General features: G+C 50.0%; 2 protein-coding genes across 2 annotated transcripts in view; both read left to right on the forward strand.

Moving 5' to 3' along the window:
- Positions 1-27472, forward strand: part of LOC119439895 (very long-chain specific acyl-CoA dehydrogenase, mitochondrial) — a 444311-nt gene that overhangs the window by 315622 nt on the left and 101217 nt on the right. The gene's annotated exons all lie outside the window — the stretch shown is intronic.
- Positions 1-27472, forward strand: part of LOC119441309 (brahma-associated protein of 60 kDa-like) — a 99990-nt gene that overhangs the window by 62380 nt on the left and 10138 nt on the right. The window contains exons 8-10 of the mRNA XM_037705932.2: positions 5123-5382; positions 10756-10810; positions 12831-12911. Of these exons, the coding sequence (XP_037561860.1) occupies positions 5123-5382; positions 10756-10810; positions 12831-12911 (396 nt within the window). The remainder of the gene's footprint in view (positions 1-5122; positions 5383-10755; positions 10811-12830; positions 12912-27472) is intronic.

Raw genomic sequence — 27472 nt, forward strand, 5'->3', positions numbered from 1 at the left:
AATAATTTAAGTTGACTTTTTTTGCTGTACAGAGCAGCATAAAATATTTCTGAAGGTCTTGCAGTAGGTTGTTATATCCTTGCACGTATCAAAATTCGGTCATTTGCTTGTTCCATGCGACAACCGGTAGTTTGTAACAGATGTGCGAATTCTAGATTTCCAGAACTGAGCGATCGAAGGACAAGAACCAGCGATCCATACACGCGATAGCCCATTTTTTTGCTCGAAGGCGACGCTCATCGCTATTGCGCACAAAATTGCTCTCATGGGGTTTGGGCTTTACGAAGCCGCTATACTTGAATTAACGCTTTATTCACTTTTTCTCCCAGTCCCAACCCAAAGTATTGTTGCAAGCCGTCTAAGGTGATCCTCGAAATTTCCGGCGAAGACAACGACGTCCTCCAAGTAAACAAGACAGGTCGGCCACTTCAATCCTGCTAACACCGTTCCATCACGCGCTTAAACGTTGCAGGCACCAAGCACAGTCCAAATGGCATGACCTTCAACTCATAAAGGCCGTCTGGCATGATGAAGGCAGTCTTTTTGCGATCCCTCTCGTCGACTCCTATTTGCCAGTAGCCAGTCTTGAGATACCTCGACGAGAAGTATTTAGTGTTGCAAAGCTGATCCAATGCATCGTCTATCCGTGGGTGGGGGTATACGCCCTTCTTCAAGATTTTGTTCAGTCGACGATAATAGAAGCAGAAACGTAGGGGTCTGTCCTTTTTCTTCACTAAGACCACAGGAGATGCCCACGGGCTTTTCGACAGCTGGATGATGTCGTCGTGCAGCATTTCGTTGACTTAGTTATACCGACTTAGTTATATCGAGGTTTAACTGTATCTTCGTGCAGGTGGCTCATCGGTGATCGGTCCCGAGATCACATGTGCAGGTTTGATTGACAGCTGTTGAAGCAATGTTAAGTTCGTAGCCGTATATCCAATACGATCTGTGTGCCTTCTGTCATCTAATTTGCCCAAACGTCGCACATGCTTTTGCTTTGTCCATTGTCACGGTATCGTTTCGATCGGTCCTGTTGACCTGGGCAAACCTTGTGCTGACAGAAGCGGCCCCGGCTGACACGTCAACGTCCTGTGAATCTGGCTTTTTCATTTTCCTCTGCTGCCCTTTGCCGCGTGCCACTGGCAATGTTTTAGAAGGGTGCCGGGGCTTTCGCCGGTTGATTCGTGTACCTGCGCCCATGTTGAGTGTGCATCGGTTGTGCGTTTCGTGGATAACGAATAATTATTAATGGCTTCTTCGGGGCAACATGTCATTTTCTGGAAGCCATGTAGCACTCGCTGACTATACTGGTTCAGCAGGCCTGAGTGCGCGGTTGATTAAAGTGGGGCCGATAAAGGCACGCTGAGTTCTGTCAGCCGGCGCGGCTGCCTTGGAGCTTGTTGTCGCTGATTTCTGCACTTGCAACTCGCTTCTTGTATTCTTTTTACACATTCTTCAGACATTTCACAGATTCAAAAAGTCTTCAAGTGTAGCCTTCTATGCGGGTTTTACCAATGCGGTGCACTTTTTTACATCAACATCTATAGCCGCAGATGGTTGTTAGTATCAAATATTCAGGGAAAGGCGCATCGCTGATATGAAATAATGTCAAAACGTAGCAAAACTTATCTGCGCATATGAGCCGCATTGTTCCACCCTGAGGTGAGTCAGTATGAGTGGCCGAGCAGCCTAAACAATGGCAACTGTGATACAGATACATATATTTCGTGCTGTTAATTGAATCTCGCTTTTCTTTAACAAGAGAAAATTATCAGAGAAAACTGTGTTCACATAAGTGCTCATTTATAGGCTGCTTTGTTCTCTCGCGATAACGCAGTTCGCTGACACTTGGTAACTGAGCAAGGTGGTTGTTTCTGCTGCTGTACCGATTCTCTTGTTTCTCGTTTGACATAGAGGTGCATCTCTTGAATTAAGAAATGTCACCACACGTGCAGACCCCCACCAATCTACGTAGCGAATGCGATCTGCACCCTACGGTAGCGATGGCGTGCAGAGAGCTGGCACAGCGTTGTGGCACCACTTGCCGCTTATTGTGTACGTGCCATGCAAAGTGAAGAGTAGTTGATTTCAAATTGCTAAGGCCAGAACTGAACTAAACGCAGTTTACTTCATCCTAACTGCTTTTAAACTGCTTCAGGTCCGCCTGTAGCGGGTGCTTGTTTGATTCATTTTGAGCGCGATTATATATGCAAGCGAAGGTGCTGCGGCTATCGCGTTGTCAGTTCGATGGCCGATTGCATGGGGTTTGGTTGAATGATAGTCGGCACGCTGATTTTATCGGTGTGGTCGACAAGAAATCTGGTGCAGTACAACAACTCGTACTCGTTGGTTGCATCGTTTTCAGCCTGGTATGATAAAATGGTCTCAATGACACACTGTACTGAATTGTCAGCCAGTCGTTGGCATTTAGCATCTTGTCGGTGTTGGTTGCGTCTTTGTTAGCCTGGTATGATAAAATGGTTTCAGCAACACACTGGGCTCAATTGTAGGCCAATCATTGGCATTGAGTATCTTGTCGATGTCAGTTGAATCTTTGTCGGCTTGGTATGATAAAATGGTCGCAGTGACACACTGCGCTGGCATTCAGCGTCTTGTTGTTCTTGTATAGACCAAGTGTTCCCGCGCCTTAAGCGAGTACTTGAAGTCAGGCACGTGCTACCACCACCAGCAAGTGAGGGCCGATGCTGCAAGAAGACTTTATCAGTAACGCAATGCATTTAAGTGTTGCCTAAGTGTAACGCAGGATATTTTAATTAAATTTGCTAGCCATCAATCAAAGGCAGCAACTACGGGGCTCACATTGCAGTCTAGATCAGTGGTCTGGTCGATCGAAGCCCTGGCCGCTTTCTGTTTCAAAGTGGAGTTGCAGTATTCGCTAGGCACGTTTTTGCCATGGCACCTACGTCGAGCTTTAGTGCCGTACACGGCACAAGTGCTTGCAGGAGCACGTTGGTAGTTTTGGGGACTTTCCCCCGTGATCGGGCTGCATGATCACGTGCGCAGCCCTTCCAAAACATTTTGCTACTGATCCGCTAGGGCATGCGCCGTGGCGGATTGTGGTGTTCGGGCGCTGTGTGTGCGATCCCTGCATTGGGCCTATGTTGGGAAGTGCATGCAGTAGGGCCGAAGCGCTTTCAGAGATACTGCCTCAGCCAGGGCTGCCCGTCCACGGGGTGCTCAATGCTTTCTTTGCGCCGAAAACATTTAAGTGAGTTGCTCGCTTGCATGGCATTGAGCACAAGGGGCTCTGTGGCACACGCGTCATCCGGGACTGCATGGGTTTTTACACTGAATATACTGAATATTTGAAAATGATAATACTAGGTATTCAATTCGCGAATTGAATTATTCAAAGGTTTGCTATTCGATTCAATTCAGTGATGTTCGAGTGTTTGCACACCCCTTACTCACAGCAAAGGCTGAAACATAATTAGAATGGGTTCTGCCATGATGGTAGAGCATCGCCAGCATGAACAGTGCCTGTTCATGCTGGTGATGGAAACAACATAGTGGTGGAACACTACAGGAACATTTTTGCTTGCGATTGGTGTGTTCTACATCCTTGTGAACACTACAGGAACATTTTTGCTTGCGATTGGTGTGTTCTACATCCTTGTGGCTATGCTCTGTACGCCTGCTTTCCGTGCCATGAATTCCTGCTTGCTCGGCTCGTGTTGTGAACTCAAACTCCATGTTGACCTGTGGGCACCATGCCACCGAAAGTCACTTTAATCACCAATCCAACGAATTGCCCTGTAGACACACCTTTGTGGTCAAACTCATGAGTGGCAAGACTTCTAGGGACATTTTGATGCCACAATCCACAAGCATGAGCTGCACAGAAGAGATTGCCTTTGTTGGCAGCTGCAAGACCCATCAGAGGATTGCCTGGGAAGGAGCTGCTTGAGCTATAGCAAGCTTTGTTACAGCAGCTAGTTTGCTGAAGCAGAAACAGCAGTGCACTGTAGTTTGCTCATCTACTTGGTAGATGCGTTCGCATCTGGTGCAGTCCTGACCCCCCTTCCTTGCACTTAGTCGGCAAGCGTCTCAACACTTGACCAGCAGAATGAGAAAGCCTTGCCTCAACTGCTACTGCAGCTGACCTTCGATGATGAGTCTGGCATCTCACGAAGAGCTGCTTTGACAGTGATGGAAGAAGGAATGCCACCTGATGCTATCTTCAAACTTGTTAAGGGCTTAAACGTGACGTAGAAGTAGCTGTGTTGTAAAAGAATATTCAGGAAGGGATGGAATTGCGTGGTCATTCCTGGTTCTTGCGTTGAACACCCCATACGGTGCCTGTACCTTCAGAAGCATGTGCATGCAATGTGGCCACAGGAACATATGGAAAAGAATGTTGAGGGCATGCAAACGTGAATGCTCATGCCAGCGCCATCTTGGTTGCCATTGGCCTGAGCAATAAATCGTATTAGACGTACGTGAGTCTCTTCTATGCCTTTACCAGCCCACAGGCATGCAGAATTGTTGTGTGTATGTGATAACCTATCGAGAATGAGCTCACCCTGAAGCTTTCATGGCAGAAAGCGCAACCAGAAGAAAAAGGAAGGCAAGATACAAACTCGTTTTTTTGTAATGTTTTATCAAGTTGCGTGACTCAAACACGAATAACAGCACACCAACAAAAAGGGTGAGGGTATGAATCAAGATGCCATCGAGATATGCAAACTGTTACTCCAACAACACTGTGTGAGCTGTTTATGCACAGCTCGCACAGGGGTCAATGTTCTGTGCATATGTAAAACACCTCAGGCTATTTCCGTAGTACAGGTATCCTCGTAAGCATACAGAAACAATGTTTGCTGAAACACTGCAATGAAGCCATGTGCTAACAGATGTGACTTGGAAACTACTGTTAAACGACTGGGACGCTCACGGAGGTGTACTTCAGTGTAGTCAGGCTAATATATGCTTTGTTAGAGGACAAAGGAATCCTGCAAGCAGCATTGTCTATACACTCTAAATAGTGATTTCTGTGTTTTGCATCCCAACCTTGGTTGGTTTTCATTTTTTCTTCTTGTCGAAACAAGTTGCAGGAGCTCTGTGCCATGGTTTGAAAAGTGATGCCCTGTTGTTGCAGCCCCTGCAGTTCAAGCTGGACCCTCGGCTGGCCCGTCTGTTGGGCATCCACACGCAGACGCGGCCGGTGATCATTGCTGCCCTGTGGCAGTACGTTAAGACCCATCGGCTGCAGGACCCACACGAGCGGGAGCACATAAACTGCGACAAGTACCTCGAGCAGATCTTCCAGTGCCAGCGCATGAAGTTTGCCGAGATCCCCCAGCGCCTGCACCAGCTGCTGCACCCGCCGGACCCCATCGTCATCAACCATGTGATCAGGTGGGCACCACTGTTGCCAGACTTGGCCTGAAACATGGCTCTGCAAATATTTACTTATTCAGTTACCTCACAGGCTCCCGAAAGAGTATTGCGTGAGGGGAGGGTACAGGAAATTAGCAAAAAGAAAAAAAGGAGTACAAAGGAATTATACATTGTTAGCGGGTAAACATGAAAGAACAAATATCTAGCAATATAAATAATGCGATAAATGAAACAAAGGAGCAAAGAGTAAGAAAAAAAGGAGTAAGAAAAAAAGGAGTACTAAGAAATTCTACAAATGGTAGCTGTTGAAGATGAAAGAATAATGTTAACGCAATGCAAAAAAAAAAAATCTAACAAAAACTATACAACTTCGCTATAGGTAATTGCTTAGCTTAGGTAAAATATAGCTTTTCTTTGAGCTGTGGGGATGCGTGACTCTCACGCATCCCCTGATGTTGTTTTCCCCGCATAGCTCGAGTCTCCTGTAATCCGGCTAAGCGCCGGCGGCATTTGTAGTGGTTGCGGCGCATTGCGAGAGAGGGCGCGAGTGTCGCGATGCTAACACCACCGAATGGCGGGGTGACTTGGGAGCAAAAGGTGGAAGGCACTTCCTCTTCAGGTTGGGATCAATGAGCGATGAGGACGTCCCGCACGTGCTTCGATCCACACTTTGCGAGACCGTTTCGCGTGGATAGGAGCAGGGCACAGGTATGGACGAACACGGATCGTTTAAACATGCGTGACCGTACACGTGAACGACTAGGCGATGGTGTCATAGAATGGGGCGAACATTTTTGCTCGCTATCCGGTCGCGGTGAGTCGGACTTCCTTGATTTGTCGTGCGCCCATGTGAATGTTCTACAGGTAGTAATTCGGCTAGCGCATATTAGTGTATGACAGGTGCAATAAATGCCCTTTTGTTTGTTTGCACTACTGCATTGTCGTTCCTTCGACCCAAATGCACATGTGAGACCCCACAGAGTAAACCCTGGTTCTGCTGTAATCTTGCAATAATGTTTACTCGCCTTTCGTACAGCTAGCAAACAAAGAAAATTGAAACTGGCACACAATAATCACACACGTTGTTTTTCTTCCAACTTTAGTGAAACATTAGTACTGTTCATGTTATGTGTAACTGTACAGCCTAGTGCAAATTCTTATGTCTTAATAAGCAATAACAAATTGTAATAGCTTATTAATAATGTAGCTAAAACAGCATTTTTTTTTTGCAGTGGTTTTTCTTTCACACTACAGTATTGTGATGAAACACTGGTCCTCAGACGCATTGTAGTTTTCTTCTTTTAATTACTCTTGCATTTGTTCATTTCTTCATATGTATGCCCACACCGATAAAGGAAGATAACCTGTTAATATGCTTTTGGGAAATACACAGGGGCCGTATTCTGAAACGTTCCACTTGGCGATATTTCGCTAGGCGAAAGTCGCGTTCAATAAGTCAACTGGCTGCTTACCCGTGACGTGAGCATGCACTACCAACACGCGCACTCGAACGCTTCGCGAAACATACGAGAGGGTGCACCGTGCGAGTGCAGAGCTGCTCGGGTGTGTTGTTTTCAAATGTATCGGCCGCAGTACGACACAGGCGTGTTCGTTTATTCAATACATGTCGGGAGCACCCACTGACACCGTGACGTCAAAGTGGCGTACACCGGAACTATACTAGGTGGCGCGACTTCTTTTCAGGTTTTGCTCAACCAGCCAATCAGCGCGCGCCTGAAAGCGAAAAAAGAAATTTCGCCCAAATGGAACGTTTCAGAATACGGCCCCCAGGTTGCGAGTCCATGCTGTCTCTCTCTCAACCATCTGTGCTGACCATTCTGAGTAGTGCAACTTTCAGAGCCTAATAGGTGGCATGCTGGCAATCCAGCATTGTGAATGTGGAGATGATCATAACTTTGCCGGAACGTGCATATTTGGCAAAGGGTAGAGTTCTGTGCGCTCCAGTTCTTCTTAGATGTATTTAATTGCATCGATAGCCATGTACGAGGGGTGTTCAAAAAGAAACTGAACTTTTGAAATAGCGCGCCAACTGGCAGAGGGAGCACGCAAAGTCTACTGTGCGCACTTTGTGGCAGCTTTAAACAACAAACTGCCATTTGCGGCATTTCACTCTGACCGTTAGTTGGCAAGCTACAACCGCTGAAGTGAACACGTGCCCGAACTGTTTGCCGGATTAGTGCCAAAGTGACAATGAAACCCTGCGGTTTCTTTATATTTTAATAATTTTGTTCTCCGTCTCTCCTAAGAAAATCATAATGGGCGATGAGACGAGGGTTTATGGCTATGATATTGAAACGAAGTCGTTGCAGTGGGTGGGCAAAGAGTCTCCTCGTACAAAAACGCACCCATGAGTCGGTTAAAGATCAAGGTGATGGTGGCTGTGTTTTTTGGCTGCGAAGACATTATTCATCAGGAATTTGTAGCACGCGGTTGGATAGTAAACAAGGAAGTCTACCAGGGAATTCAAGTGCATTTAAGGAATTTGCGCGCAGTAAAAGGCCTGAATTGTGGGAAAACCAGACTTCGATGTTACATCATGACAATGCGCCGGCTCACATTTCGCTCCTTGTTTGCAGCTATTTAGCAAAACACCACACTCCCGTTGTCCCCCACCCAGCGTATTCTCCTGATCTAGCCCTAGCAGACTATTTCCTGTTTTCCAAACTTAAAACCACGTTGAAAGGACGTCATTTCCAAACGGTAGAGGAGATTCAGGACAATGCAACAAGACACCTGTACGCCATCCCACAAAGTACTTTCCAGGAGGTTTTCCAAAAATGGAAGAAATGATGGCAACAGTGTATTGCCAGTAGAAGGGACTACTTTGAGGGGGGCAGTGTTTAAAATGTTGTACAATAAGCAATAAAGATGTTAAAGCAGAAGTTCGGTTTCTTTTTGAACACACCTCGTATTAACATTTTGTCATAACTGAAAAAAATCTTTAGTATGAATATGGGTGCATTACACTTAAATGCATTAAATTGTAAACACTGTGAAGGCCTGTCAGTTCACAAAAGTGTTGATGGGAGTTTCTCACTAAGCCTAAAATAATCACACGTGGCCTGGTAAAGTGTGAAAAATATCCGGAGGCATCCTTATTGTGTTTTTACGTGCATTGTACATTTATAACAGCATCGATAACATTTAGTTGAGTGTTGGTTGAGCTCTGTAAAGCTCGGCATGTTCTGGCGCTGTGTAAATATGAAGTGAAGATGAAAGCACAAAGTATAGTTTGCGCTTGTGTACGCAGACAAGGCAGTTAAAGAATTGCGTTTTGCACTGTGCGGCCGAACTGGTAAAGTGGCTCTGTATGCCTCCACTTCCTTGTGATTGCATTCCCTTCATTGGGAAATGGCAATAGGCTCCACTTTGGAAATGCATTGATAGGCGCCTTTTTCTATGTCTGAAAACATTAAAGTGTTTTTTTTTTTTTTTCTAGTCCCAGCGAGGGGGCTCTCAAAACTGTGCAGGATAACAAAGATGGGCAAAAGGGAAAATTCTTAGTGCACCAAGTAGCATCACGGCAGATTTGTGGGCTATGCAGAAAAAGTGGTATACAACATATTTGGCCATACAGGTACAGTAAAGCCTCGTTACAACGAGGTTGAACGAGAAGTCGAAATTACTTCGTTATATTCATTATTGCTCTTTGCTGCAATATATGCCCAATGGCATACCAATTAAGTTTTACGGTTTTATCGTAAAGTGCCAGATTTTCCACAAACATTTATTAGTACCGTATTGACACCTATATTTTTACAATTTTCTATGTTCTGTGTTCAAAACTAGCGAACATAATGAGCACATCGGTTTGTGGAGTCGCTGCAACTGCTGCATCTCGCCTATTCGTGGTGCCATTTGGGCAACACTGAGTGTGTTGGCTTATATTCAAAGCCAACGATCATTTCTTTAGTGACATGATCATGATCAGTGGCCGCAGCACTCAACGACCGCTGCTGCCACTTGAAGTCCGAGAGAGTATAGATTCTGATCTGGATGGCATTCAAGTCTACTTGCTGAAGTAACTTCTCACGAGTGGATTGGACGTGCAGTGGATGCGCAGTGTTGGATATTCGATAGGTATGTGGAGTGTCTGATATTGAATAGGTATGTGGATGGTAATTCTAAGTACGGCAAACTTTCAAACCTTATGTTGGGTCTCTACATTCCTGCAAAGCAATGCAGAGTGTGAAAGAGTTCTTAGCACGGTTAAAAAGGTACACATCCAGTTCAGTGCCTCCATGTGAAAAAAGACAGTGGAGTGAGGTGCGCTCAGACTCGCTCAGCGAAGTGCTACCAACAGGTGTTCGACAAAGACTTCCTCAGAAAGGCCAAAGCTGCAACCTGTAGAGCTAGCCCAGCCCTCCGTATCCAAGGTGTATTGAGTTGTGTCGCTATTGTGACATGTTCATTGTGCATTTCACTTAACAAAATGTTTCTGAAAAATCGAACGGTATTTTGGTATTTCTTTATGCATTTGTAAGGATTATAAACAGGGATAAGGTGCCTCAGAAAGGCTGGCCAACGTTTCGATAGGAGGACCTATCTTCGTCAAAGCCGACATCGACGTGACGTCACTCCACTAACCCTTTAAAACTAACCCGCCGAGGCCGCCTTTGACGAAGATAGGTCCTCCTATCGAAACGTTGGCCAGCCTTTCTGAGGCACCTTATCCCTGTTTATAATCCTTATTCCTCGTGTGCTACTTCATTAGTCAGCCATCTATTTTGATTATGCATTTGTAGTATTTTAAGCCATCGGCAGTTGGTAGGTGTGCTATGGGGAGCACAACATGCACAGACGACTTAGCGACCGCTACATGGCCATGTATGGGACGAAATTTTAATAAAACAGCAAGACAATCTTCGGCATGCGCAACACATCTTAGTGACTGCGTTTATGATAGCTGCCATATGTTCCAATCTTTCGTGTCCTCCACTTTCCACTTGTGAAACTGGCATTACGGCAAAACAGTCGAAGGCAACACACTGCAACCTGAACTAAGTTCATTGTGTTCGAGCAGCACTTGGCACACAACACGGCGTGCCGACTACACAGCTTATCTAGGCTGATCCGCTGCTCTTGTGTGGACCCACTGTGTGAGTAAGGAGGCTAACGTATCTCGCCGCACCTGTTTGGCTTGGCCTAAACCAAACCGGCGCAGCGAGATTGGTTGACCTACTCGTGGCCGATTGCACCAATGCAATCTTGGAGGCCATGCCTGGCTGCACCAGCCTGTGTGCGCCATCTTGCGCCAACTTGCGTAAAAACACTAATTTCGAACCAACTTGCCAAATTTAGCAGGATGAGTTCAGGCCGCCGAGTCTGCATGCCCTAACCTTCAGACTTCTCTCATGCATGTTTTGCCAGTGTCGAAGGCCCAGACACCAAGAAGACGGCGTGCTATGACATAGATGTCGAAGTGGTGAGTTCTTTTTTGCAGCATATCTAAGCTTCATATTTTGCAGTGTGTATATTTAGCAAGAACCAGTGTTTGTCTCCTTGTATTTTACTATGATTAAGAAATACTATGATTAAGAAATTAAAATTTGCCTTATTTGCATGACCAAAAGGTATTTGAATTGCCCTAGAAAGTACAGTATAGACCACTTATAACGTAACCGCTTATAGTGCAGGACCGGATATAGTGCAGTCTTTTAAGACTCCCGTTAATTTTCCCATAGCACTCCGTGTATACACGTATCGCTTATAGTGCAGTTGCGGGAAACAAAATACCGGTTACAGTGCGGCTGCCTGTGAGTACGGAAGTCAGCGGAGCCGGCGAACTCTCCCCTCAAACGGGTGCCCCAAAGAGTGCTCATGGATGAAAGAGAGACGAAGTGGAGGAGAAGGGCACGTGGTGCGAACGAACAGCCAGTGAGGCTGAAACCAGAATCTTGAGTGCGAGTCGTGAAATATCACGGCGCGCATAGCGAGCGAGCGCCACGAAACTGCCAATGCCCGCCAACGCTCGCTTCACGATAACGGCAGTAAACGAAACTTCAGGGAGCAGGCGGCGCCGGCACGTCACGACGAAGGGCTCACGCGGAGACCGTGGAATGTGAGGCAGGAGGGCGGCAGGGAAGCAGATTTCGCCTCGGCAGCTCCGCCGCTTCGGTGGCTCCCCTCGCCCTCCCTTGTAGCTCCCTCACTTTCGACTGTCACCGTGCGCGCCCGCCGCCGTGCAGGTGTTGCCGCTCCAGCCGGCCCAGCGCCAGCTCCCCGAAGTTTCGTTTTCTGCCGTTATCGGGAAGCGGGCGTTTGCCGGCGTGGGCAGTTTAGTTGGCCAGCCTGGAACAGCGCCGCTGCTTCCCTCTGCGCCGTAGCCGCAGTGTGCAAGGTCAACACGTGACTAGAAAGTAATGGAAGCATAAAGGAGAAAGAAGGGTTTACTGCCATTTTCTACACTTGGCTACGGTAGCGTGGCTGAGATGTTGGCACGTAGACGCATGTTCCGGCGCAACGCAGAAATCGGCGACCTTGCCATTTCAGAGAAGGTGAAATTCCCGCCGCTTATTTTTTTTTTTTTGTTCGCACGCGCCATTGAGGTGTCTCTCCTAAGCGTTTACTCTATGGCGGTGCCGGAGCAATGCCGGTTGGAGGCGCCGCCGCGTGATTTGGTTCGGATTAATGAGATTCGACTGTAAATTGAATGCAAACGTTCTAGCCGCATTCCTTGACTGTCGCAAACGCATGGCAGCTCGGTACACATGTTTTGTATATGTGCGGGGGCCATATTGTTGCTTTGGTTATAGTGCAGATATTCGCGACTCCGGCGACTTACGTTATAAGCGGTCTACACTGTATTTGTGTGTGTGGTCAGGACATCTGAGGCTAGTTCTGTAGGCAAATTTCGTGTGCTCATTAACAAATGTTTCATGGACTCCTCACATTATCACCTGAGAGAGATGTAATGCAATAGCATTTAGGGGATTCTATCCAATAGGTGATCTCCCATGAGACATAGGCATTGAATGAACTTTGTTTTCCATAAAACAAACTGTGAGACAGTTTCTCCGAGAATCCCATGAAGATTTCATAGAGTAAGACTTCATTTAGAGTTAACTTTTGTGAGAACCACAGTCTGCCACACACACATTATTTTCCACAAACCAATGATCGTTTGTACGCATTGTGACTTGCCACAGTGGTTGCCAAGCACGAGGTTGCGGGTTTGATCCCTGGCCACATTCCAGTGTTGAATTCATTCCCTCTGTGGACACACCTTTGGAATTTTGCTGTTGAACAAAAGAATCGTTCTAAGGAAGTTAAAGATGAAATTGACTTGAGCACCGTGACTGCGTGCGCACATACCCATACTGTCCCCGAAATTGTCCTGGTATTCCCATCTCTAAGCATGACCTGCTTTTGTAACAGTGGAGTTGTTGGCAGCGTGTCCGTTTTGCCAAGACCTGCTTATCAACACTGCCTGTCGCTGTGCGCAGGATGACCCGCTGAAGGCACAGATGAACAGCTTTATCCTGTCGACGGCCAACCAGCAGGAGATCCAGGGCCTGGACAACAAGGTAGTATGTCGCTAGAAAGTGCAACAGTTTTCACTCATGCACTTGCACTAGGCAAAGTTGCCGAGTGAACACTCGAGGGGCAGAGTTTTTAATCTCTAATCTGCCTTGGTTTCCCTTGGATGATTTCGATTACTGCATTTACTCGCATGATGCTTGCATGTTTTTTTCGTGGAAAATTGATGCAAAGTTGGGGGGTGCAATAACTACGTGAAAAATTTGAGAAAACGTTTCAAGTGCTAAATAGAAAAATATGAAAAATGAAGTGGCCGTAAATCGAGGTTCGCACGCCAGGCACTGTAAGCTCCAACAAAATTTTATTTCCAAACTGAATTTGCCTTTGTAATAAGGGCACAGGTCCTACACAAGCAGGAACTGCAAGGCCTTTTATTTGTAGACTCTAGCTGAACCTAGAGTCACTAAACAAATAACTGAAGTGATTCTAGCCCGACCTATTCAGAGCCGGTGCCAACACTCGCGTCTCTGATCGTTGCCGCCTTGCGAGACGTGTCACTATTGTCTGCTTTGCCACTGCCATCGGCTTTCAGCTTGAAACCAGCCATGAAGCTTCCATATTGTCGTATGGCAGAGTGACACACAAAGAAGAGCAGTGCCAACATTGGTTACCTAGCCGCAACTCACAAACTTCACGAAATGGATTGGATTGTGTGTGCTAATAGTGTGCATGACGCTTACAGCCTAATAAATGCCACTCGCTGAAGCGATCGAAGAGCTGCGCCAATTGTGCCAAACTGCACCAAGGGCAGTTCTTTGTACCACCCTGCTCCAAAACGGGATTATTGCTGAAAATTCCACAGAATCTGTGCCAAGAAGCATAAAAATGAAAGCCCTGTTCCGTTCATGTTGCCTCACTTCTAAAACTGAAGCCAAAATCTAAAGCGTGCTGTCATCATCAACCTGGAGGTCAGCGGTGCGCCCGTATCCACATCAGTCCTCCATTTTCTGTTTTTGCTCTTTTGTTACCTCCAGCGGAGGTGCCAGTGTACTGCCACTGTGTGATCTTATTGTTTGTGCCGTCTGTGCTGAAGTTCTATATTCCTCGAAATAGTGGAGCTTTCTCAAGGAGGCTGTCTGATAAAAAGAAGCCTAGCATAATGTCTGGTCACACATTGTTTGACATAGTTGTTGACTGCACTACTTAGAAATATGTGTTCTCAGCCGCTGGTATGTTCAGTAGAACCTCATTGATACGGTCTTGCTTCGTACAATTTCTCGGCGCCAGCGTTCGCGATCCAGAACACAAACCCAATACAGTACACTTCTCTTTCACAGCTTAATACGTTCCTGGAAAACACAATCTTTGGGCACCAAGGTTCAGTACATCCTCAGACTGTGATTGTACAATGCATTTTTTGGCCGCTAGATCCCATGTGAATGGGAAGAGGCTTTGCAAGGCACGTGCGAGAGAGAGCAGTAGGTCCCCACTGCAGCAGCTTCATGCAGTGCTTGCCCGCCGTGCCACATGAAAATGTCGACACGCACTCTTCCGGTACCGACAAATCTCGTCACGGGCCATCACACATCTCATCCACAGCGCCAACTTGATTGTGAAATGCAGCTCCACCTATCTGTTTCACTGCACCTGTGGCATAGTGCCGTGCTTCTAACAGGCGATAACTCAAAACACACCCTGCTACAGGCAGTGCAAAGAGGGCATAGCTCTGGCGGCATCGTACCCCGGTGTCGCGCATCAGCTTGATTTCGTTTTGGTTTCTCGTTGCCGTCTTAAAACACTACGCAAAGAAAATGGCAAAGCGTGTCTCGGGCTGCTTGGGCCCCACTAGCTTGACGCGCATTGGCGCCTCGTGCTGCAACGATTCTCGCCAATCAAAACTTCCCGCCAAAATGCTCTGCCATGTAAGCTGCTGACCCAGGCCAAATTTGAGCGCAAATGGCAATGCGCGGCTTAAGTCACTCAGGGCCCCACCAGCTCGGCGCGCGTCGGCATCTCGTGCTGCAATGCATCATAGGTGTCAACTACAGATGAGTGTGCCAAACTTTTTAGTGATTTTGAGTCGTACATTTTCCTGGTTAGTAAGTTTTTGTCACTTTTCTTTCCAAAATATGAACCAGGTTCAACTTTAACTTGCTACAGTCAAATCTGGATATAACGAACTCCGGCGAGGGGGCCACGGTTAGAATTGCATGCAGATTGATTGCGACGGATAAAACATGATTCCACAAATTTTCTTGGGCCCCATCGGTGTTCCCGTGCTAACGTGGCTACATTATCAAAATCGAACATGTGTGCTTTTGTTAAACAGTGATCCACCAGTTCTGTCTTTGCACATGTGGCATGCGTGGCTTTCGTAGTGTTAATGTTGAGTAAAGCCAGTGAAAAAACGTTGAAGTATGCAATGTTAGTGTGGCGGTAAACGCAAGAATAAAGGCTTTAAATGCACAAATGGGCACCAATTATCTCTAATTACCCCAATCTCCAATTACCTCTTTCTTGCGCTGGCTGCTTCCAATTTCCACCTGCAAATTTTCTAACTTCATCACTTCACCTAGTTTTCTGCCGTCCTCGACTGCGCTTCCCTTCTCTTATCTATCCTACGCATTACATGGCCTGCCCAGCTCCAGTTTTTTTTTCTCTTAATGTCGATTAGAATATCGGATAGCCCCGTTTGCTTTCTGATCCATACTGGTCTCTTCCTGTCTCTTAATGTTACGCCTAACATTTTTCATTCCATCGCTCTTTGTGCAGTCCTTAACTTGTTCTCGAGCGCCCTTGTTAACCTCCAAGTTTCTGCCCCATATGTTAGCACCAGTGGAATGCAGTGATTGGACAATTTTCTTTGGACACTATTCTTTTCAACGACAGTGGTAAGCTGGTTCCTACAATGGGGCTAATCGTAGGAAGCGGATAGGTATCCTTACGAGTCACTCGGTTCAGACGGCGGCAGTCTACGCACAGGCGATGACTGCCATCTTTCTTAGGCACCAACACAATTGGAGACGCCCAGGCGCTGTACGAGCGGCGGATAATGTCGGCCGATAGCATCTCGTCCAGCAAACCATCAATCACCTGCCTCTTGGCAAGACTGACGGGCCTGGGGTTACACTTCAAAGGAAGCGCGTCACCAGTTTCGATCGCGTGGTTCGCCAAATCAGTACAGCCCGGTTTATCGGTTAAAAGGTCTGCGTTGTCGCGTAACAGTGCCGACAAACGAGCCTTCTGTGCGTCATCCAAATGAGCCGCACAGGCGGACAGAGGATGTGGTGCCTCTTCGTGCCGTGTCGCTCTATCCCACTGGGGATTGTGAGTCGACAAGCGCATAGCGCAGGGGCTTGCCCCCGAATTCTGCGCGCGACACGGTTCGTGCCGTGCCTCTCGATCCCAAAGGGGACCATGAGCGGGCGAGTGCGAAGCTCGGGGGCTTGCCCCCGAACTCGGCGCGCGACACGATTCCGACGCCCCATCTGCACAGGCAAGATCGGACGCCGGCGGGCTGATGAACGGCTTTAGCGATGTGAACTGACCGTCGCGATAGCTGCCATTCGCAATGTCGACAACGATCCCAGTTTTAAGGAGAAAGTCCCGGCCGAGAATCACAGGAACACTGAGCCCTGGGAGATGAACGAAACGCGTGCGTCTCATTCGCTCTCCCCACCTGACAGTCAGCCTTGCGGCGCCAGCAGAATGGGCCACGCCTTTCGCAAGATTGAATGTCGTTCGGCAGTCCCGCAAGCGCACTGCGTGCTTTTGCAAGTGGGACAAAACCTGTTCGCCGAACAACGAAGCGCTTGCACCCGTGTCCAGCAGCGCCGAAAATTCGCGGCCGGCAATGGTCACCGAAATAAACGGCGCGTGCGCACCAGCAACACAACCTGCTCGGTACGCCGAGGGAACAAGCAAAGGTTCGGTCACTCGTGCCTTCACGAGCGACCTGCTATCCCGTTTCCCGACCTCACAGGAGACATGGGCGCGGTGCAATCCCTTGCAATGTGCCCTCGTTGTTGGCAGCGAAAACAGCGTACTCCGCCGCGGTATATTTCCCGAGGCGGAGCAGCCTCAGCTCCCTGCCGGGGTCAGCTCGCCGCTTGATAATGAGCGTTTCCCTCCGCGATGCGCTGGGTCGAAAAGCGTCCCTGCGCATGCGTTTCGGTCGGTGGCGGAGCACAGGCTGCCCGTCTTCCGTGCGTGTAAGGGTCGAGAGCGCGCGCGCTCAGCTCCCAAACACACCCGCTTGGAGCCGCGAAGGCAGCTTGGCCGGGTTGTTGCCGTTGGGGAAAGGGCTCAGGCCCTCTCCACGCGCAACTCGGCTCAAGGGCCTCGCTGGCGGGCGGCAGTGGGTGATAGGCGCGCGCGGCGATAATGTCACCTTGAATGCGCTTTGCCTCGGCGGCTAATTCCTCCAGATTTCGGAATCGGCCGCCGCGCAGGTGCGCCGAAAAGGTCGGATGTGCCTTCCTGATCACCCGTTCGACGCGTTCCTCGTTCGAGGCATTTGGCTCGGCGACTAAGAAAAGGTCTTGCATCGCCCGTACGTACTCCTGAAGCGACTCATCAGGAGCCTGTGTACGTAGCCCAAGCTCTCGCCGCATCCTACTCTCGTAGTCAGCGGGTAGGAATTCACGCAGGAATGCCTCGTGGAACTCCTCGAGGGTTGTTGCACGGTGTTGTCATGAGTAAGAGGCCGGAGCCGAAATAAAAGAAGACGAGGACGATGTGATCGGAGCGTTCCGAACGGCGCGAGCGCGTGAGGCGCGTGATCCGAGCTGTCATCGGGGGAGAAGCAAGGCTGAGCGAGCATTATTGACGTGTTTCTTTCCGGGCCAGCAAGGTCGCATCGCCAGCTCCGCTCTGGCGACGGGAGACTTGGGGGTCTGGCCGAGTCCGTGACGTTGGCCATCCATGGTGTGGCCGTCGACCTCGGCAAGTTCGAGTGAGGCTCCTGGACCGGCTGCAGCCCTCTCACGGCAGGAACGGGCACCCCAGAAAGGACCCCTCTTCCACGGCAGACCGGCACGTTCGATGATCCCCGGAACGCCACGTCGGCACCGCGGAGAAGAGAGATAGACGGAAGCGGCGGCCGAGCACGTCGCTAGGCCTAACCCGTCACCTCTCCCGGCCACGTCAGCAACAGCGACCGGGTCAAACAGGCTCCGAAGATCAGCGGGTGAACGGACCGACTTCTATGCAACAACATTTATGCGAAGATCGGCGAAACGGCCACATGGAAAAGGATTCTACGAGATTCCGGCCGGAAAGACACGAGCAACCACAGCGACGAACTGAGTGAGAGATCCATGCTTGTATGGAGATATCAGAAGGCTAGAGTTGCCAGACTTTCGTAGAGAAAGCGCTCAGATCTAACGGAGGCGGAACTTAGAGCACATTTACTAGTTCATTAGGCTGTATTTTTGTTAGCGTTATTTATTCATTGTCTTTTAGTTCAGTGTGTACTTGAGTTTTTGGTTTGAGGTTTTTGGTTAGAGTGTGATTAAATATCTGCTTGCTGTGTTGCCATGCCTCTTCCCTCTCCATCTCCCATAACACCCGCACGCCTCCGAGATCAGTGACAAAAAACACATCACAATTGGCGAGCCTGCCAGGATCCGTCCCGGATTCTATCCAGCCCAGTCACTGATACTCGGGAGTTGCAGAGATGGATTGGGAGGCGATATCGGCTACTATTCGCAAGCAGAAGCTCAGCAAGGAGCAGGGCCTCAAACTTATCGACGATGAAAGGAAACGCGTAGAGGCGGCTAGATTAGCAGAGCATGCGGCATCCAAAAAAGCATATGAAGAGAGGAAGCAGCTCCAGGAGAGAGAGATCCAAGTGCTGCGAGACCAGTTACAGGCATTAAAAAGGAAAGCGAGTGAGGCCGAGTTAAAGATGGAGAGTAGGCCCACTAGCGTAGTAGAACAGCCTGACGTCAGAAAGATGCCAGAAGAAGTTAGCAGAATAGAGCAGCCTGAAAGCAGAGGGACGTCAGAAGACGCAGAAAGAATAGATAGCGCCTATGACGGTGTAGAGGAGAAGCTCACCACTGAGGAGCCTTTGACGCATAGTGGACAAGATAAGAGGATGACTGACATACAGACCGAGGTTTGGGTAAAGAAGGAGCAGTGCGCAGCAGAGAAAGAAGTAGCTTCACCTCAGAATGATAGTGAGTTTATAACGGAAAATGACTCCAGGGATGAACAGGCACCCGACAAAATGAGGCATTTAGACTCCGAGAAAAAGAGTAAAGCTGGTAGATACCCTAATCGTCCTAGACGTGTAACACGTACGGGTAGGAAGAAGAGTCAAAGGAGATGTAAAGGAAAGCAGCGTAAGAAAACGCGTGCGCATAAGATATGTGCGTCAATGAGAAAGTTGATGAAGAAGCCACAGTTAAAGCAGAGCCACTCCAAGCTGCACGAGAAATGTGCCAGAGCAAGAAAGCGAAGGAGACAGGTGGGACGTAGAGAAGCGTGGGAGTTCCGAAAAAGGCGGAAAAAATAAAGCAATGCAACTGGTAGGCTACGAAAGGAATATTATTTAGGAATGCCCTCGGATAGTTGAGTTATCAGTTTCCACAAATGTGTGCAGTGAACAAGTTTATTCATGTAAAGTGTTTTGAGACAATGAACATTGCGAACAATTCAGTGCAATGTACTCTGGAGTGAAATGTTAATGGTGCGCGAAAGTGTGGTGATGAGCGGTGAGACACGCCGACGCACAGAGAAGTACGCAAGTCACCGAAAAAGTCAAGTTCGCCGCCAAAAGAAGGCCAAGAGAAAGCAGTTTTTTGAAAAAAAAACTCTTGAAGAGGGGGCCATTGTCATGAGTAAGAGGCCGGAGGTGAAATAAAAGAAGACGAGGACGATGTGATCGGAGCGTTCCGAACGGCGCGAGCGCGTGAGGCGCGTGATCCGAGCTGTCATCGGGGGAGAAGCAAGGCTGAGCGAGCATTATTGACGTGTTTCTTTCCGGGCCAGCAAGGTCGCATCGCCAGCTCCGCTCTGGCGACGGGAGACTTGGGGGTCTGGCCGAGTCCGTGACGTTGGCCATCCATGGTGTGGCCGTCGACCTCGGCAAGTTCGAGTGAGGCTCCTGGACCGGCTGCAGCCTCTCACGGCAGGAACGGGCACCCCAGAAAGGACCCCTCTTCCACGGCAGACCGGCACGTTCGATGATCCCCGGAACGCCACGTCGGCACCGCGGAGAAGAGAGATAGACGGAAGCGGCGGCCGAGCACGTCGCTAGGCCTAACCCGTCACCTCTCCCGGCCACGTCAGCAACAGCGACCGGGTCAAACAGGCTCCGAAGATGAGCGGGTGAACGGACCGACTTCTATGCAACAACATTTATGCGAAGATCGGCGAAACGGCCACATGGAAAAGGATTCTACGAGATTCCGGCCGGAAAGATACGAGCAACCACAGCGACGAACTGAGTGAGAGATCCATGCTTCTATGGAGATATCGGAAGGCTAGAGTTGCCAGACTTTCGTAGAGAAAGCGCTCAGATCGAACGGAGGCGGAACTTAGAGCACATTTACTAGTTCATTAGGCTGTATTTTTGTTAGCCTGTTTGTCATGAGTAGCGCCTCCGGCCTCTTACTCATGACAGGTGTCCGGAAAGCCTGTACCACCTAGCCGCCGAGTCAGTGAGTGCAACAGGGACGACGCGTCCGAGTACATCCTGATCGTTCAAACCCAGAGCTCTCTGGTAGCGTGCGAGGGAGTAACAGTAGTCTCTGGCACTGAGCAGGTCACCGTATCCGCTGTAGGTCGGGACTGCCAACCGTACAGCGGGGTGAGCGCATTTCGGAACAGCCGACAGCGTTTTAACTGCCCCAGAGAGTGCCTGGATCATTTCGGCGGCGTTATGCAACAGCGTCTGTGCGCCTGCTCCAAAGGGAGCCGTTGGCGCGCTACCGGCGCGATCGAGCAAGGACGAACTGACGTCCAGCTCGATCAGTGGCGCGGTTTCCACAGGGATACCGGCCAGCGCGCCGCCGTCCCCAGAGCAAAAAGGGCTCCTAGCGGGGTGCGCCTGCTGTCGTTCACAGCTGCCACTTGAGGCAGCTATACGTCAATTGCTTAAACCGCTTGCAGCCAGCGTTGACAAAACAGGCGCGTGCTCGATCGGTGTGCCACTGGGCGCCACCGAATGTACTCCAAAGGGAGACGTATGAGCGGAATTCGTGGTCGCTGTGATTGAAAGTTCCCCACAGGGGGCTGCGGCATACCACTGGTTTTGGCTGTTCAATTGAGAAGCAGCCAACGGGCAAAAGTCGGAGAGGGCTAAGGCCCCGTTTCCGCGCTGCGCTCCGTTTACTCCCGAAGGAGTCAATGATCGGGAGCGCTGCGACATCGCACTGCTTGGCATTCCAAAGGGAGCCGTGGCAGACGAATGTGCCCGTGTGCACTGTTCGGAGAGGGCTCTGGCCCCGTTTTCAAACAACGCTACTGCTCCAAAGGGAGCTGGTACGTAGCGCCTCGCGTTGCCGTCCCCACAGGGGGTCGTTACAAGCGAGGGTGCAGGAGTGCGCTGCTCAAGGGGGGCCCTGGCCCCGTTCTCGAGCAACGCGGCGTCTGCTAGCACTAACAGAGGACAAAGGTCACTACGCCTAGCAGACATAACGCGGCGAGTCCAATTCGCTAAGGCGTATTGACTCGGCTAAGCACAGACAAAGGCTTAATGAGCCTTTGAATCCACGTTGGGCGCCAGTGTGGGTTCTTGGTGTCTCACAGGAGACCAACCACCGCGGGTTCGAGCTTAGCGAGCCACAGGGCCGCGTCACCCGTCGCCTCCAGCACCGCTCGCGCGCGAGCTCAGAGGCCGCAAGGGGCTACCGAGCGATGCACGCAAAAAACACAGTAAAGCCCTGAGTTGACGGAAACCGTTTACTGAAACCGTCGGCACCAGCACTGTACAAACGCCCGCACAGCCAAAGGGGTCCAGCACCAGGGCGAAAATACAATAACAGGCGCCTATAGCACGTCGCAGCGAGAGCACAGGCTCAAGCTGGGACACGCCGCTAGGAAAAGTCCCGGCGACTATGCTACATGCTCTGGGGATAACCAATGGGTCAACTCGCGAGAGCACGGGCAATATCCTTCGGCTTAGGCTTTCGGCAAGTGCGGCTCGGCGAGGTACGACCTCGCGCGAGCACTAATGGCACCGCTCGTCGGCTTAGCGTCGGGAAAGGATCAGCACAAAGTACGCGCTCCCCGCACGGGCAAAGGCACCGTGCGCGAGCTCCAGTCCTAGTCACAAGGTGTCGGCGGACGAGAGGAAAGCATCAACGGACCGTGCGCTGGTCCCGGAGAGAAGTCCACGCTTCGCCGCTAGCGGCCGACAACCGGCCGCGTAGCGACGTCAGCGCCCCGCCCTCACTGCCAACCGCCGCGTGCGTAGCGCCACCGCGGGAACCGGTTAGGCGGCGCGGGCGGAGAAAGAGGCCAGCGGGGAACGATGGCGAGGGATGGCAGAGCAGGCGAAGCCCGTGCAGTCATGCCAGCGCAACCCTCAATCCCCACAAGTGGAAGAAGAAATGGCTTTTATACTTCTACCTACTTGTTTTCTAGAAATGGACAATCAATAAACGGAAGACGCGGACACCTCGGAAACGGCGGTGGTGGGTTCACCTGGCTTTGCAAAAGCGCGAGAAGTTGGGTCACGCCAAGGCTTCGTTGCCGCACCTCCGGTCGCGCGACGTTCAATACTATCGCGAGTATTGCTGACAGTACGTTTTAGTGCCACTCTTGTCGTAGAGCAAGGGCTGGTTCTTGATCGCGTCGATCAGCATTACAGCCTACACTTTTGGTGCCATGTTCAATTTTACGACCGGTTGTTTACATGCTAGTGTAGCTTCCAGTGAAGCAGAACGACGTTCCGCTGCGTTTCCGCTTCGCCATGGCGAAAAAATTGGCCCGAGACCGATTTGGCTCGCAGCCTGCTTTTCTGCCTGTTTTGCCGCCTAGGCGGGCGGATTTTTGCAAGATTTTGCCGCATTCGACAGCTTCGAGACCAAGTGTGAACGTAGCCTAAGATCCCGCGCGAGCGCGGCCTAACCGGCACCTGAAGGGAAGCGGCGGAAATGTATACCGGAGATTTCGACCACCTGGGGTCTTTAACGGGCACCTAAATCTAAGTAAACGGGCCTCGAGCGTTTTCGCCATCATCTAAAATGCGGCTGCCGCATTCGTTGCTTCAGAATGCCGCCGCCACATTCTCGCCCAAAACTTCACAGAGTTTCAAAGCCTTGACGAACACCGTGACAGTCTTTTCCATATGCAGACATGATTCGCTGTAAATTACCAACCCAAACGGAAGCGCCCAGAAATGAAATTGTGATAGTAGCACCGGTTTCATGAATTATGTCAGCGCGAAACGACGAGAACAAAAGGTGGGTAAGTGGGGGGGGGGGGGGTTGCAGAAGAAATTTCGGGGGGGGGGGGTTGAACCCCCCCCCCCTGACTACGCCCCTGGACACCGGTATAAGACAAACTGGAGCACTCTGCGAGAGAACTAGTCGGTAAATACACTTCGCAACGATCTGGAAAAAATCGTGTCCTATGGAAGATGTATGCAGACCCTGTGTCCACCAAAACATTGTCTCTGCGTTCACACGCACCCTACGCGACCCTGCCCGTAAAGGTAATTAACTTCAACAGTGTGGTGCTGCATCGCGCTCACCCATCTTTGAGCGTTGTCTATGTGCTTGGGCAGCAAGAGAATGCAAAAACGAACGTGTCAACCTCATCAGTGCGGCCTAGCGCCAGTGTTAGAGTTCGGGAACGGTAATGCGCTAACTGTACGTGGCATAGAAACACGCTAAATGAGCCGGCGCAACAGGGGCGTAGCCAGAATTTTTTTCGGGGGGGGGGGGGGGGGGGGTTCACTGGCCCGACCAGGGGGGGGGGGGGAGGCAAGCTTCTGCTTTCCTCAACGTCACGTGATCGATAATAAATATCGGTAGTTTAAGCAGACTCTATACATGTATATCAAAGACATGGGACCGCCCCCCCCCCTCCTCGCGTGTGCGTGTGCTTGTGAAGAAATTAAGTAAAAAGTAAAGTAAGCTCAGTAAATACAATAAGTACGACAGATACAGTGGGCGTTTGGAGCAACGGTCTCTCATCGCGCCACTGAATGGACCAGTCTTCGAAAACGCATCATTGAGACGACCCGCCCGATCGGAGAAGACATCATTAATTGTTAATTTCCGTTAAGCGTAGATGGCGACGTCCTCGTCGGGGCGAAGTGCGTTTCACAAGTCAAGGACGGCTATACGCGTGAAAATGCACGTGTGACCAGGCAATAACTACTCAATAGCTTGTTCGCTGCGTCTTTGCGCTAGAAAACTTAAATACGCGCAAAAACGTGTAAGGCTTTTTTTTTTTTCGAAGCTTTCGTCGCCCTGCTCCCTCATACGAGAGAGTTGCATTTCCTGCGGCAAGTGCATGGGCCGCTGTGTCCTCCGCTGTGTGCAAGCGTGCAGCCGTCATTTGCCTTTACGTTAACAGATTCAGAATTGTACAGGATATTTCACCGCACACCATAGATATGGCATATGTACGCATTTTAAGTAGTGCGTGCCACTCATTTCTGCTTCACTTATGCCGGTGCAAACAGGAAGCGGTCTTGTACCTCAGAGAATCTCGACTGATTGGTGTACTAGTGATGCAGGAATGAACTCCGGTCTTGTTCAGTGCATGTCCACATAATGAATTTCTCAGGACGCGGGAACTCCGACGAGAACTGTCAGCGCCTGCAACAAGAGTTTACTTACGCTGTACTGCGCACAGCAGTAATTCATGCTTGTCGGCTGTCTGTTTCGTGCATTCTGTTGCGAGTCGGTGGAATTTCACAGCTGTCATCAACCCCTTCGTGTGTACATTGCTGGTTTGGGATTCCACAACAAAACAGCAACTACCAGCCTTCCGTAATTGCTGGTTTGGGATTCAACAACACAACAGTAATTACCAGCCTTCCGTAGGGACGCAATCGCAAACAAGAGACGTTTCTCGCGCGATCCTGCGCGAGCGCGGCCTAACCGGCACCTGAAGGGAAGCGGCGGAAATGTATACCGGAGATTTCGACCACCTGGGGTCTTTAACGTGCACCTACATCTAAGTAAACGGGCCTCGAGCATTTTCGCCTTCATCTAAAATGCGGCTGCAGCATTTGTTGCACATTTGTTGCTTCAGAATGCGGCCGCCACATTCTCGCTCAAAACATCACAGAGTGTCTAAGCCTTGACAAACTACGTGACAGTTTTTTCCATATGCAGACATGATTCGCTGTAAATTACCAACCCAAACAGAAGCGCCCAGGAATGAAATTGTGATAGTAGCACCGGTTTCATGAATTATGTCAGCGCGAAGCGACAAGAACAAAGGGTGGGTAAGTGGGGGGCAGGGGGGGGGGGGGCGGAAAAAATTTCGGGGGGGGGTGAACCCCCCCAACCCCCCCCCCCCCTGGCTACGCCACTGCCGCGCAAGGAAGAACGTAAAAAAAACGGTATTCGCATGGGTTCGCGGACAATAGCATCATGCTTGCAAGCATAACAGTACCGGAAAAAATAAATTCGTACAGTCGATCAAGTGAAATACTTACGTGCGTGCAGTGATCACTTCGCTGGCCACTAAGCGCTTTTCACTCACGGTCAGTAGTGGTTTAGAGTCATATGCATATGTATTTATTCGACAATTGTTAAGACTCGACATTATTGTGAACATGCATAGCACAGTGAGACGGTGTAAGGGAAACAAGAGAAAGAGCAGAGATGGCCCTAACGCTGCAATATTATTGGCTTATTTCGCTTCAGAGATAGCGCACACGAACAATTCTTGCTGTACGCGATATCTTCAATACAAACTTCGCGCACGATCTACCCCTTACAAAAAAAGTTGCAGTATTGCTGCAGAAATCTTACAGACTCTGAGTCACCCGGGATGCAGAATACGTGCAGACAGGTGACAGACTTCTGTCACTTCCTGTCACCTCCCAGCAGGCAATTGGTACACCCTTTCTGCAGAAAGTCTGCAGAGCCTGTGTAGCCGCAGGATGCAGAATGTCTGCAGAAAGTCTGTCGAGACTGTGGTCACAGGATGCAGAAAATGAGCAGACATTTGTCAGAACCTCTGTAGCCCACCTATCGGGAACTGGCATGCATGCACACATGCAATGAAATAACTGACGCAATAGTATTTTTTGCACTCTACATTCGTCTGTAATTTTTTCATGGCGGCCAGGTTCGAACCAAAAATATGTCATCCAAGGAATGAAGTAGTGAGTAAGGTAAGCAATGCTTAAAAAGGCTCTAGTTTAGCTTCATCGTACACGTGCGAGGAGAATTATGGAGCGCCAATGAGGAATCTGCCTAACTAGTGTCTGCCATGGAAGTGTGTGGGTTCTTAGTGTCTCACAGGAGACCAACCACCGCGGGTTCGAGCTTAGCAAGCCACAGGGCCGCGTCAGCCGTCGCCTCCAGCACCGCTCGCGCGCGAGCTCAGAGGCCGCAAGGGGCTACCGAGCGACGCACACAAAAACACAGTAAAGCCCCGAGTTGACGGAAACCGTTTACTGAAACCGTCGGCACCAGCACTGTACAAACGCCCGCACGGAGGGGAGCCAAAGGGGTCCCGCACCAGGGCGAAAATACAATAACAGGCGCCTATAGCACGTCGCGGCGAGAGCACAGGCTCAAGCTGGGACACGCCACTAGGAAAAGTCCCGGCGGCTATGCTACTTCCTCTGGCGATAACCAATGGGTCAACTCGCGAGAGCACGGGCAATATCCTTCGGCTTAGGCTTTCGGCAAGTGCGGCTTGGCGAGGTACGCTCGCGCGAGCACTAATGGCACCGCTCGTCGGCTTAGCGTCGGGAAAGGATCAGCACAAAGTACGCGCTCCCCGCACGGGAAAAGGCACCGTGCGGAGCTCCAGTCCTAGTCACAAAGGTGTCGGTGGACGAGAGGAAAGCATGAACGTACCGTGCGCTGGTCCCGGAGAGAAGTCCCGAGGCACGCTACGCCGCTAGCAGCCGACAACCGGCCGCGTAGTGACGTCAGCGCCCCGCCCTCACCGCCAACCGCCGCGTGCGTAGCGCCACCGCGGGAACCGGTTAGGCGGCGCGGGCGGAGAAGGAGGCCAGCGGGGAACGATGGCGAGGGATGGCAGAGCAGGCGAAGCCCGTGCAGTCATGCCGGAGCAACCCTCAATCCCCACAAAAGTTACGTATCAATAGAGGGGTCAGGCAAGGAGACACAATCTCTCCAATGCTATTCACTGCTTGCTTAGAAGTATTCAAGCTCTTAGACTGGGAAGGCTTAGGTGTAAGGATCAACGGCGAATATCTCGGCAACCTTCGGTTTGCAGATGACATTGTCCTATTCAGCAACAATGGAGATGAATTACAGCAAATGATTGAGGACATTAATCGAGAAAGTGTAAGAATTGGGTTGAAGATGAATATGGAGAAGACAAAGATAATGTTCAATAGCTTTGCAAGGGAACAAGAATTCAGGATCGCCAGTCAGCCTCTAGAGTCTGTAAAGGAGTACGTTTATCTAGGTCAATTACTCACAGGGGACCC

This window comes from Dermacentor silvarum, chromosome 2 (genome assembly GCF_013339745.2).
Source record: "Dermacentor silvarum isolate Dsil-2018 chromosome 2, BIME_Dsil_1.4, whole genome shotgun sequence".
Taxonomy (NCBI): Eukaryota; Metazoa; Arthropoda; class Arachnida; order Ixodida; family Ixodidae; genus Dermacentor; species Dermacentor silvarum.